The following is a 14130-nucleotide window of genomic DNA, read 5'->3' as shown; positions in this document are numbered from 1 at the left end:
AAGACTAACAGACCATTAAGTAACAAAGACTAAAAGAGTGGTCAGCTGTAGCTCAGTTGATAAAGCATGACGCTTGCAACGCCAGGACAGTGGGTTCAATTCCCGTGACGACTCGTATGCCAAATGTACGCCCACATGACTCGTAAGTCAGCTAAATGGGATATATTATATAAACACAGACAACATTGTATTCTTTATAACAAGGTTGTGATGTACAATGCACACAGAGACAACCTTTGACAAGAAGGAAAAAATGCAGTGTAAATCCTTTATATTGTCCAGTTAAAGCCGGACAACCATTGTGCATTTATCTAATGTGACTGAAGGCAAATGAGGTCATTGATTAAGAGATTGTGATAGGTCAGGGCACAGCTTTATTGAGTCTTTTAAACACATGATTGATTTTGCGTTCCAGGCCCAGGCACGTATTCCTGAGTGGCGGCAGGGCCTTTCTGAGGTCTCAGAGTCAGCCAAACCAGTGGTTGCCCATACACTCCCTGTTCCACTCCACACGACAGATCCAGCACCACTCAAACTTACACTGGGCACGGGGACACACCATGTGCATACAGCCACCTGGGAACACAGTATAAAAACACAACGTTACAGACAAGCAAAAAGGAGAAGAGAAGTCTAAGCAAAAGGGAAAAGGACAATGTATGAAAGGATTTGAAATCTATTATACAGTATTGTTCCCACTGCGGAGGGAGGGGGGTTAAGGGGTTGGAGAAATAAAGGGCATATCGAAAACAATGTAGATATAGAACATATACAGTACCAGTCAAAAGTTTTAGAACACCTACTCATTCAATGGTTTTTCTTTATTTTGACTATTTTACTTTCATTGTAGAAAAGTGAAGACATCAAAACTATGAAATAACACATATGGAATCATACAGTATCCAAAAAAGTGTTAAACAAATATATTTTTTATTTGATATTCTTCAAATAGCCACCCATTGCCTTGATGACAGCTTTGCACACTCTTGGCATTCTCTCAACCAGCTTCACCTGGAATGCTTTTCCAACAGTCTTGAAGGTGTTCCCACATATGCTGAGCACTTGTTGGCTGCTTTTCCTTCACTCTGCAGTCCGACTCATCCAAAACCATCTCAATTTGGTTGAGGTCGGGGGATTGGAGAGAACAGGTTATCTGATGCAGCACTCCATCACTCTCCTATTTGGTAAAAATAGCCCTTACACAGCCTGGAGGTGTGTTGGGTCATTGTCCTGTTGAAAAACAAATGATAGTCCCACTAAGCCCAAACTAGATGGGATGGCGTATCGCTGCAGAATGCACAGCACCACCACACCATCACACCTCCTCCTCCATGCTCTACGGTGGGAAATACACATACGGAGATCATCCGTTCATCCACACCTCATCTCACAAAGACCAAAAAGCTCCAATTTGGAATCCAGACCAAGGGACAAATTTCTACCGGTCTAATGTCCATTGCTCATGTTTCTTGGCCCAAGCAAGTCTCATCTTCTTATTGGTGTCCATTAGTAGTGGTTTCTTTGCAGCAATTCGATCATGAAGGCCTGAATCACCCAGTCTTCTCTGAACAGTTGATGTTGAGATGTGTCTCTTACTTGAACTCTGAAGCATTTATTTGAGCTCCATTTTCTGAGGCTCGTAACTCTGATGAATTTCTCCTCTACAGCAGAGGTAACTCTGGGTCTTCAATTCCTGTGGCGTTCCTCAGTTCCTCAGTTTCATCATAGCGCTTGATGGTTTTTGCGACTGCACTTGAAGAAACTTTCAAAGTTCTTGAAATGTTCCGGATTGACTGACCTTCATGACTTAAAGTAATGATGGACTGTTTGCTTATTTGATCTGTTCTTGCCTTAATATGGACTTGGTCTTTTACCAAATAGGGCTATCTTCTGTATACCCCCCACCTTGTCACAACACAACTGATTGGTTCAAACGCATTAAGAAGGAAAGAAATTCCACAATTTAGCTTTTAAGAAGGCACACCTGTTAATTGAAATTAATTCCAGGTGACAACCTCATGAAGCTGGTTGACAGAATGCCAATCCTGTGTAAAGCTGGTTATTTGAAGAATATCAAATATAAAATATATTTTGATTTGTTTAACACTTTTTTGGTTTCATAGTGTTGATGTCTTCACTTTTATTCTACAATGTAGAAAATAGTAAAAAATAAAGAAAAACCCTTGAATGAGTAGGTGTTTCCAAACTTTTGACCGGTAGTGTATGTATATGTTGGAATAAGGATCAGAAAATGGATGGAGTGAGATGGAGGGATGTGCAGTGCCTTACCACTCTTTTCCACTGGGACCTTGCAATGTGGACATGGACGGGTGGTCTCGTCTATAGTCTCCTGCGAGGCCTGCTCCCACCGAGCCTGAAGAGCTGCCTCCTCGTCCACTACATAACCCTGGGGCGGGAGGTCAAGGGAGAGAGTAAAGAGAGACCAGGCCAGGGGTGGGGGTGTGAGAGACTGGGGGTTTATTTCTTGAGTGGATACAGTGAATAGTGTGCTGAAATTTGGTTGATTTAGGAATGCCATCTTGTGGCATGTTTTAAAACTCGAGTCATACATCAAACATATAATATCTCAAAATGAATCTTTACTCACAACTCTGAATTATGAGCCATTACAAATATGTTTCAGTGTCGCCTTTTTAGATACTAATGCTGGCCATGTGGACTGTAGGGGGCAGCAGAGACAGTGCAACAGTGAGCAGCACACAGCTGATTGGCTCAGTTACCTGCAGGGCTCCTCCTGAGACAGGTGATGACCTCACATGACATTCCCCCTCATGGAATCCTTCCTTACAGTCACGGCAGAACACAAACTGAAAGAAGACACACAAAATGTTGCCTTAATAATATGATCCCATTTAGTCACACTGAAAACCTGAACTGGGATGCTTCTTAATACTCTATAGTGGCTCCCTTTCCTTTCCAATGGACGCCAGCCATGAATTTGCTTACATCGGTATAGTTCAATCACAACACTGCAGGTGAAGGAAAGGAGACGTGGAGATTGTCTTCTTTTTTCTTTTACTATTAAGACGCACCCCTGGTTTCAAGGCATTTAATGACTGGCTGTATCTTCTCCCACAGGTTGTATACAAGTTCCTAAGATAGACAGTGGGTGGCGCCATCTCTATACGCTCCCCCACTAGGAGCCACCCAGCCTGCATGTGGAAGTAGGGAGCTGATACACACCGAATCCTTCCACAACCGGGATTAACTAGGAATCTAGAAAGATGCTTTGTATTTTTAGCTCGACTCCATCTTTTGAAGCGCAACAGTGATTTTGCACTTCATCAAAGGGGCTGGAGTTTTGAAGGAGAGGGGGCTTGTCGCCGTTTCTTTCTTTTATTATCTGCTGTTTTTAAGTGTGACTGATAGCAGCTCTCCTCTCAGGTCTGGGGGACAGACGCCTCTTTGTTTCCAAACTCCTGCATGGCGCCGCCTGTGATGAGACAAGGGGAGAAGAGGGGCGCTTCTGACAGGCGCTTTCTTCCTCCCCCTCCCTCGTTCTTTCCCACTCTTCCCTCAGATGAGCCTCCATCATCATCTTCGGCAGAGAACTCTGAACAGTCGCTTCATCAAACGCCCGTGGCGTATGCGCCAAAGCTTGTCTGAGACGCGAGGCGATGAGAAGTGAGGAGTCTCAGGACGCGTCACTACCCTGCACTGTAGCACGGTGACCTGATTGTCTGTGAAGTCATTTTGAATGGTTTTCTGCAACATTCAACAGTAACTTGTCTTACGTCTCACTTCAGCAGAAGCTTCGTATCACTACGGTTATAATAAACTCAAATTATAACTATATGACAGCAAGAGCCTATGACAGGTCTCTTCTCCTCCTGATCAGGTCTCTTGGTCAGGAGAAAATCCTCACCTCTAAGTTGAAGTCATTTGTCTAGCCGAGTTGGGCCGGGTGGGGCCAAGGTTTGCGGCTTGAGGGTTGGCCAGTGGGTGGGTTGCGTGGCTGGTACAGAGACAGAGCTGCCCAGTGGAGTGTGGAAGACTCATGAAGGGTTGCAGCAGGTTTCCGGTGGCTGACAAACCTATTTCCCCTCGCCTCCCTTCACTGAGCAACACAACGGATCACAGCACCCCAGACAGCACCCTCAGAGGGTAAACACACACACACACACACACACACACACACACACACACACACACACACACACACACACACACACACACACACACACACACACACACACACACACACACACACACACACACACACACACACACAGTCACAAAAACTGACATAGCCTAAGTCAACATTAAGTGATGTGCAGCCCTGTGCTGTTGCTCAGTATTGGGTGGATATCATATTGTAATGTAGATTCAGCACACTGCAGTGTCTGTCTCAGTACAGAATCATATGGCACATGTGAAGTTTTGAACTGAGGGTGACAGCAGCACTGGGAACTCTTCTAAATTAGAGCATTCTAGTGAAGCTCTAAGAAGAGCTCTGTGAGAGAGAGCTTACTGATGAAGTGGCAAAGTCGTTCCCTTCTGCCCTCCCTGACAGCCTTCCTTTCTCGCAATCTCTCGCTTCATCTCTCTCTCTCTCTCATATAAAGTGCATTCAGAAAGCATTCACACCCTTTGACATTTTCTACATTTTGTTGTGTTACAGCCTGAATTTAAAATAATTGAGATCGTTTTGTCACTGGTCAAACAATAACCTATAATGTCAAAGTGGAATGATGTTTGACATTTTTACAAATTAATGAAAAATAAAAACCTGAAATGTCTTGAGTTAATAAGTATTAAACCCCTTTGTTATGGCAAGCCTAAATAAGTTCAGGAGTAAAACGTTGCTTAACAAGTTACTTAATAAGTTGCATGGACTCACTCTGTGTGCAATAATGGCATTTAAGATGATTTTTGTACCCCACACATACAATTATATTTAAGGTCTAGCAGGGCATTTCAAACACAGATTCAACCACAAAGACCAGGGAGGTTTTACAATGTCTCACATAAAAGGGCTCCAAACAGACATTGAATATCCCTTTGAGCATGGTGAAGTTATTCATTACACTTTGGATGGTGTATCAATACACCCAGTCACTACAAGAAAACTGAGGATGAATCAACATGTTAGTTACTCCACAAAACTAACCTAATTGACAGAGTGAAAAGAAGGAAGCCTGTACAGAATAAAAATATTCCAAAACACGCATCTTGTTTGCAACAAGGCACTAAAGTAATACTGCAAAAAATGTGGCAAAGCAATTCACTTTGTGTCCTGAATACAAAGTGTTATGTTTGGGGCAAATCCAATACAACGTATTACTGAGTACCACACTACCTATTTTCAAGCATAGGGGTGGCTGCATCATGTTATGGCTATGCTTGTAATCGTTAAGGACTGGGGACATTTTCAATATAAAAAAATAAAGGGAATGGAGCTAAACACAAGCAAAATCCTAGAGGAAAACCTGGTTCAGTCTGCTTTCCACCAGACACTGGGAGATGAATTCACCTTTTAGCAGGACAATAACTTAAAACACATGGCCAAATCTACATTGGAGTTGCTCACCAAGAAGACAGCGAAAGTTCCTGAGTGGCAGAGTTACTGTTATCACTTAAATCTGCTTGAAAATCTATGGATAGACCTTAAAATGTTTGTCTAGCAATGATTAAACAACCAATTTGACAGAGCTTGAATCATAAAAATAAAATAAAAATGGGCAAATGTTGCACAATCCAGGTGTGGAAAACTCAGAGACCCAGAAAGACTCACATCTGTAATCACTGCCAAAGTTGTCTCTAACATGTACTGACTCAGGGGGTTGAATTACTTACCTAATAAAGATATATTAGTGCTTTATTTTTCAGAAATAAATATTTATTCATAAATAAATTAGATTCTTTCTTCCATTATAATATTTTTTGTAGATCGTTGACAGAAAAATGACAATTACATCCATTTTTAAACCACTTTGTAACACAACAAAATGTAGAAAAAGTCCAGGGGGGTGAATACTTTCTGAAAGCACCGTCAGAAGAAAAGAGTCTCTGACTCTCACACAATCACATCACTCAGAGTCTCTGACTCTCACACAATCACATCACTCAGAGTCTCTGACTCTCACACAATCACATCACTCAGAGTCTCTGACTCTCACACAATCACATCACTCAGAGTCTCTGACTCTCACACAATCACATCACTCAGAGTCTCTGACTCTCACACAATCACATCACTCAGAGTCTCTGACTCTCACACAATCACATCACTCAGAGTCTCTGACTCTCACACAATCACATCACTCAGAGTCTCTGACTCTCACACAATCACATCACTCAAGACACAAAACAAAGATACTCTCTTGCTGTACAACTGAAAATCACACAAACAAACACATTGGAGTACCAAAGACAGAGGAATATTTCACCATCATCTCTTTAACACACACACACACACACACACACACACACACACACACACACACACACACACACACACACACACACACACACACACACACACACACACACACACACACACACACACACACACACACACACACACACACACACACACACACACACACACTATATGAACACCCAAACACACCCTGCAGTTCTCCCTATCCAACCCTACAGCCCACCTCCCGTGTCTGCGCTCAGATTCAGTGCTTGGGCTCGTTTAACCTCGTCCCCAGGCTAATTGCAACCGAGAGCCGGCTGGTGGACGAGACTAGGACCTGCATGGTCCACAGAGATAAAATGTCCTATTGCATGTTTACAGGTCTCCTCTGCTGACCAGTGTCTATTGTACCCTGCGGCTGCAGCCGGGTCCGCCAGGGCCCATCTGAGCTGTACGTCGTACCAGAGCTGCAGCAAGGGGCTCCTAAAGCCAGCTCACAAACACGAGCAGGGAGGACATGAAAAAGACAGGGAGGCGGGCAATATTGATTTCTGTATGTGGTGTCTTTAAGAGAAGCCAGCTCACCAGTATCCTAAGGCCTTAAGCACCCCCCCCACCTCCCAAAAAGAGAACTGCATCTGGGGGAGTGTTAAAGTGATAGGATCCTTGTCTTAAAGTAGCAGCCTGACACTTATAGAGGCTTTATCTGCTTCCCACAGACCTCTGGATGGACTGGAATGAATGTGCACATACACACACCACCACCCTCTCAGTCAAATCAAATGTATTTCTAAAGCCCTTCTTACATCAGCTAATATAACAAAGTGCTGTACGGAAACCCAGCCTAAAACCCCAAACAATGCAGGTGTAGAAGCACGGTGGCTAGGAAAAACTCCCAGCCACCGCGCTTCTACACCTGCATTGCTTGCTTTTGCTCAATGTCACCTGGGATCTTATGGCTACACATTTATGTATGCTCCCTCCCTCTCTCCCTGCCTCCCTCATCTCCCTCATCATCTCTCTTCCTCTCTAAGCCAGGCTGCTGTTAGTGGAGACAGATAGATGGAGAGATTGAGATATAGACTGAGATACTGTAGGTGAGCGATGAGCCCTGTAGCGACCCCAATTCTGCTCCCCTGTGATGAAGATGGCGGTGTTTGCAAACATGCAATCAGTCGGCACTAATGTATACTATCTCCTCATCTTTAAATCGGGTGGCTAATTAGAGAACATCATGCAACTCGTTTTATAACGACATCTCTTCACGTGTCGTGTGCTTGCGCGTATGCATGTCTCACCCCGCACCCTAAACCGTTGCTGAGCAGACACTGGATCATCCTCTTGTCCTCCTCAGGCAGCAGGCCTGCTCCACATCCAGGGGCTGGACACAACACTCCTCCCATCTGGAGGAGACACTCCTCGGCTGCATACTGCTGGTACCGCTCATACTGATATACACACAGAGAGAGAGAGAGAGATTCATTCATTATTTCATTATCCGTTTTTGATGGATTTGAAATAAATTCATTTCCGCTTCGACAATATGGTATTTCATGTCTTTAAGCATCATTTTATTGACATTTATTGAGAGAAGGAAAAAGGCTGGGGCAAAAGAGAGGTGCACTCATGCATACGCACGCACGCACGCACGCAACGCACGCACGCACGCACGCACGCACACACACACACAAACACGCGCACACGCACACGCACACACACACACACAGCATTATGACCAGACACATAGTCATGCTAATTGTGTCTCTGTGACAAGGCTAATTGACGCATGCCTCAATCATACATCTGCATAAAGGCTCAGCTCAGAAGGGGCTTTCTAACCATCCGGTTCACATCACTTATGCTTTCAGAGTGGCGCGTTTCACTGAGCAATGGAACCACAGGGCAAGCTTAGAGTTGGCTAAGCATTCATATTCAGAATTCAAAGCCCCGCCAATAACTCACTCATGCAACAGGAGCATCGTTTCATCACTTCATTATGTTTACTATTGCAAATGTGCTAATCCTATGTCGGAGTAAATTGAAATAATGTTGAAGAGAGTATGTTTGCCTGAAGAGTCTCAGGAGTGAACAATGGCGCACGGTCCTTATTGTTTATAATTTCCCTTATTAGTAAGCTACTTCAAAATGACACTATTTTACAGTGGAAGTATAGAAGTGTGGAAGATAAGGAGGAGTATAGGGCATTCAAATTCAAAGCCAGATCCACTGCTTTCCACTACCTTGTAGGGTCAGATTTTTAATACCCCTGGCAGAGGGGGTGAATGAAGAGTATTGAGTGGTAGAGTAGAGAATCAGTCACTCCCTCTTAAAACCGACTCATGCTCTTCCTGGCTGAGGTTCTGTGAGATGGATGGAGAGAGAGAGAGAGAGAGCGAGAGATGTTGCTCATTTGGGACGGACGTTAGGCTAGTTGAAGGGTGGGCTGGTAGCTCAGTTTGTAGAGCATGGAGCTTACAACACCAGGATAGTGGCAGACACTGTATTGTAGCACCAAATGAGACAATTAAAGCACTGTTAGATGTGACAGAGAGACCAGGAGCATATTTCCCTTGTGACCTGAGTAAGACAGGAAGGCTGAGGTTGATGCTGGGTGGCGGTGGGGATGCTAGTTTCCCTCTAGATAGGATAGATAGGAGTTTGTTTGTTTGGGGTCACTGTTCAGGACTCACCTGTTCATCACCTAGGGCTCGGAAGTGATGCAACTCCGTTATGAGAGAGTCTGGGCAGCCAGCTAGAGATAGAAATAGAGGGAGACATTTGAGGTGAATAAAATTGGTAAGGAAAGGGAAAGAAAAAGAGGAGAGGGAAAGAGAAATGGAAGAGAGAGATTGATCTTTGTCAATGAGCGAACTGAACACAGCCATTTGTGCACAACAGGCAAACACCCACACACTCATTGGAAAAAGACGCACTGTTATATACACCTCATCCAGCACAGGTCAACCGCGAGAGACAAGGCCCCTCATCCCAGCCCAGAAGTTCCCAAGAGGAGCAGAGTAGTAGAACATACAAGGGGGATGTTGTGTCATAACGGTCCTCCGTCTAGCTGACAGGATCATCTCAAACAACCGAGGCTCACCTTTAAATCTACATAGGATAATCACACAAGGCAAACCCAACGCTGAATGCATGTGGGTATGTTTGCTTGTGTGCGTGACACAGCAGGTGCGTGGGGTCCTCTCCTCTTTTAACAATCTTTTTGTTCATCATATGAGGTTAGGATTAGACATAAGGTTAGCAGTGTGGTTAAGGTTAGGGTTTAAAGCAGATTTTAAGAAGGGAAATTGTAGAAATAGACGGGGTTTAGCCATAGTTATGACTTTTTGGCTGTGGTAACTAGTGACAACCCTAGGTCAGCCGCCAACTCTGCGCCCTGTGTTGTCTCTGTGCCAGACTCCTGCCCAGAGGAGGAAGATGGACAGCGTCCCTCTCCCTCTATATCCCCTGATGATAGCGGTGGCCTCTCTCTGTGATATATCTGCGCACTCACACCACTGTCAGAGAAATATTGCTGCCTATTTATGGCTGAGGCCAATCCAAGCTGTGTGGTGGTCTCAACCCCAGGCTAGGCCAAGCAAGTGTCTCAACCCCAGGCTAGGCCAAGCAAGTTTCTCAGCCAAGGCTGGGCATTGCTGCTGATGGACTGTGAGTCTGAATGAATGAATGAATTAATGATGTATGTGCGTGGCTGTGATTTTCACTCCATTCTCTCAATGTTGATTCCCTTCAGTACAGTGAAGTGATTGCATTCCGGACCTCAGGAGGAGCTGCAGGACAATTCCCATTTTACAGGGAGGTGATTCTCTGAGAATGAGTGATCAGCTCAATCTCATCACCGTGGTCAGATGTGTTTAGTGGTATGAGTATTGAGAGGAATTCATGTATTTCCCTTTCCTGTCAAAGGCATATAAAATCCCCAAGCCAACGACCCCATAGGCGGACAGGAAATCAAGACATGCCCCTTGGCAAACAAGCAGCTTTTGTAACACTAACACTGAAAAGACTTGAACTTAACCTAGCCCAGGTCTGGGGACCCTAAGGACAGAGTAAGTACTAGGTCCATAGGAAACTTATATCCAACTTCCAACTGTCCATGTTTCTTTGTATAGAGCCTGTCTGTGAGTAGCAGAACAAGTCAGACAATCTCCTGCATAGACACCGTTAGCTGTAGCTTGAGCCCTGTAGGCTCCAGCATGCTAATGTCGCTAATCTCTCCTTGGGTCTCCTATGCCACAGCGCCGCCGCCACGGTCTCACTGTTCTTATGCAAATCCCTCCGACGAACGCTAATCACGCAGCCCGAGTTGGGAGGGACATTCCGATGGGGAGAATGTGAAAAGGAAGAAGATAGAAAAAAAACACAAGACACCGACTTTTGTCTGAACGTAATTAAAGATACAGACAGCCGGCGACAGGGACAGAGTGACATGACGTTTCCATGGTGATGTGGTGACAGAGGAGCGGCCCTTGCAGATAGAAAGCGAGTGACAGAGAGAGGCAGAGTGACAGAGATTGACAGACAAAGTCAGACAGACACAGATAACAAAGGGAACAGAGGAACAGCCATAAGAGAGAGAGAGAGAGAGAGAGAGAGAGAGAGAGAGAGAGAGAGAGAGAGAGAGAGAGAGAGAGAGAGAGAGAGGAGAGAGAGAGACAGACAGACAGACAGAAAGAAATGGAAAGAGGAAGGGGAGGGGATAGACAGATAGGGAGGGATTCTCTAAGTAACATCTCTCAGAACAGAAGACATACGAGTAACTAAAGTTTGAGGTCACAGGTCAAACAAAGGATTCTACACCCGGGGTGCGTTCAGTACGACAGAACGGTGTCATGCAGGTGAAAGAGGACCCAAAAGCGACTTGGCGAAAACAGAGTCTTTAATCCAGTAAAGTAAATACAAACAAAAAAACAACTTTCACTCGAAATGACGAGGACAAACTGGAGACTCGATCTTGAACAGCAGGTGAACAGCAGGTTGCCTCGGGAAGGCACTTGAACCAGACAGACTCAGACACCTGCTCACCACGCAGCATCTGAGGAAAACACGACACGACAGGGCGATACACAATCACAGCACGGTGAATTCTAAACAAGGAACCGACAGGACAGGAACGGAACACAAAGGAAGAAATAGGGACTCTAATCAGGGGAAAGGATCGGGAACAGGTGTGGGAAGACTAAATGATTGATTAGGGGAATAGGAACAGCTGGGAGCAGGAACGGAACGATAGAGAGAAGAGAGAGCGAGAGAGTGAGAGAGGGAGGGGAGAGAGAGGGATAGAAAGAGGGAAAGAACCTAATAAGACCAGCAGAGGGAAACGAATAGAATGGGGAGCACAGGGACAAGACATGATAATAAATGACAAACATGACAGTACCCCCCACTCACCGAGCGCCTCCTGGCGCACTCGAGGAGGAATCCTGGCGGCAACGGAGGAAATCATCAATGAGTGAACGGTCCAGCACGTCCCGAGACGGAACCCAACTCCTCTCCTCAGGACCGTAACCCTCCCAATCCACTAAGTATTGGTGACCCCGTCCCGAGAACGCATGTCCATGATCTTATGTACCTTGTAAATAGGTGCGCTCTCGACAAGGACGGGGGGGAGGGAAGACGAACGGGGTGCGAAGAAAGGGCTTAACACAGGAGACATGGAAGACAGGATGGACGCGACGAAGATGTCGCGGAAGAAGCAGTCGCACAGCGACAGGATTGACGACCTGGGAGACACGGAACGGACCAATGAACCGCGGAGTCAACTTACGAGAAGCTGTCGTAAGAGGAAGGTTGCGAGTGGAAAGCCACACTCTCTGGCCGCAACAATACCTTGGACTCTTAATCCTGCGTTTATTGGCGGCTCTCACAGTCTGTGCCCTGTAACGGCAAAGTGCAGACCTCACCCTCCTCCAGGTGCGCTCACAACGTTGGACAAACGCTTGAGCGGAGGGAACGCTGGACTCGGCAAGCTGGGATGAGAACAGAGGAGGCTGGTAACCCAGACTACTCTGAAACGGAGATAACCCGGTAGCAGACGAAGGAAGCGAATTGTGAGCGTATTCTGCCCAGGGGAGCTGTTCTGCCCAAGACGCAGGGTTTCTGAAAGAAAGGCTGCGTAGTATGCGACCAATCGTCTGATTGGCCCTCTCTGCTTGACCGTTAGACTGGGGATGAAACCCGGAAGAGAGACTGACGGACGCACCAATCAAACGACAGAACTCCCTCCAAAACTGTGACGTGAATTGCGGGCCTCTGTCTGAAACGGCGTCTAACGGGAGGCCATGAATTCTGAATACATTCTCAATAATGATTTGTGCCGTCTCCTTAGCGGAAGGAAGTTTAGCGAGGGGAATGAAATGTGCCGCCTTAGAGAACCTATCGACAACCGTAAGAATCACAGTCTTCCCCGCAGACAAAGGCAGACCGGTAATGAAGTCTAAGGCGATGTGAGACCATGGTCGAGAAGGAATGGGGAGCGGTCTGAGACGACCGGCAGGAGGAGAGTTACCCGACTTAGTCTGCGCGCAGTCCGAACAAGCAGCCACGAAACGGCGCGTGTCACGCTCCTGAGTCGGCCACCAAAAGCGCTGGCGAATAGACGCAAGAGTGCCTCGAACACCGGGATGACCAGCTAACTTGGCAGAGTGAGCCCACTGAAGAACAGCCAGACGAGTGGAAACAGGAACGAAAAGGAGGTTACTAGGACAAGCGCGCGGCGACGCAGTGTGCGTGAGTGCTTGCTTAACCTGTCTTTCAATTCCCCAGACTGTTAACCCGACAACACGCCCATAAGGAAGAATCCCCTCGGGATCAGTAGAAGCCACAGAAGAACTAAACAGACGGGATAAGGCATCAGGCTTGGTGTTCTTGCTACCCGGACGGTAAGAAATCACAAACTCGAAACGAGCGAAAAACAACGCCCAACGAGCTTGACGGGCATTAAGTCGTTTGGCAGAACGGATGTACTCAAGGTTCTTATGGTCTGTCCAAACGACAAAAGGAACGGTCGCCCCCTCCAACCACTGTCGCCATTCGCCTAGGGCTAAGCGGATGGCGAGCAGTTCACGGTTACCCACATCATAGTTGCGCTCAGATGGCGACAGGCGATGAGAAAAATAAGCGCAAGGATGAACCTTATCGTCAGACTGGAAGCGCTGGGATAGAATGGCTCCCACGCCTACCTCTGAAGCGTCAACCTCGACAATGAATTGTCTAGTGACGTCAGGAGTAACGAGGATAGGAGCGGACGTAAAACGTTCTTTTAGAAGATCAAAAGCTCCCTGGGCGGAACCGGACCACTTAAAACACGTCTTGACAGAAGTAAGAGCTGTGAGAGGGGCAGCAACTTGACCGAAATTACGAATGAAACGCCGATAGAAATTAGCGAAACCTAAAAAGCGCTGCAACTCGACACGTGACCTTGGAACGGGCCAATCACTGACAGCTTGGACCTTAGCGGAATCCATCTGAATGCCTTCAGCGGAAATAACGGAACCGAGAAAAGTAACGGAGGAGACATGAAAAGAGCACTTCTCAGCCTTTACGTAGAGACAATTCTCTAAAAGGCGCTGTAGAACACGTCGAACGTGCTGAACATGAATCTCGAGTGACGGAGAAAAAATCAGGATATCGTCAAGATAGACAAAAACAAAGATGTTCAGCATGTCTCTCAGAACATCATTAACTAATGCCTGAAAAACAGCTGGCGCATTGGCGAGACCGAACGG

The 14130-nt window shown here is 46.1% G+C and overlaps 1 protein-coding gene across 1 annotated transcript in view; it reads right to left on the bottom strand.

Moving 5' to 3' along the window:
- Positions 1–357: 357 nt before the first annotated feature.
- prkn (parkin RBR E3 ubiquitin protein ligase) overlaps positions 358–14130 on the bottom strand; it is a 96385-nt gene continuing 82612 nt past the window's right edge. The window contains exons 8-12 of the mRNA XM_046358875.1: positions 9076–9137; positions 7684–7833; positions 2742–2828; positions 2290–2407; positions 358–576 (exon numbers count right to left, since the gene is read on the bottom strand). Of these exons, the coding sequence (XP_046214831.1) occupies positions 467–576; positions 2290–2407; positions 2742–2828; positions 7684–7833; positions 9076–9137 (527 nt within the window). The 3' untranslated portion in view covers positions 358–466. The remainder of the gene's footprint in view (positions 577–2289; positions 2408–2741; positions 2829–7683; positions 7834–9075; positions 9138–14130) is intronic.

This window comes from Oncorhynchus gorbuscha, linkage group LG08 (assembly GCF_021184085.1).
Source record: "Oncorhynchus gorbuscha isolate QuinsamMale2020 ecotype Even-year linkage group LG08, OgorEven_v1.0, whole genome shotgun sequence".
In the NCBI taxonomy this organism is placed as follows: Eukaryota; Metazoa; Chordata; class Actinopteri; order Salmoniformes; family Salmonidae; genus Oncorhynchus; species Oncorhynchus gorbuscha.
Note: the sequence above shows the minus strand (reverse complement) of the source record. Positions and strands in the feature narration are given on the sequence as shown.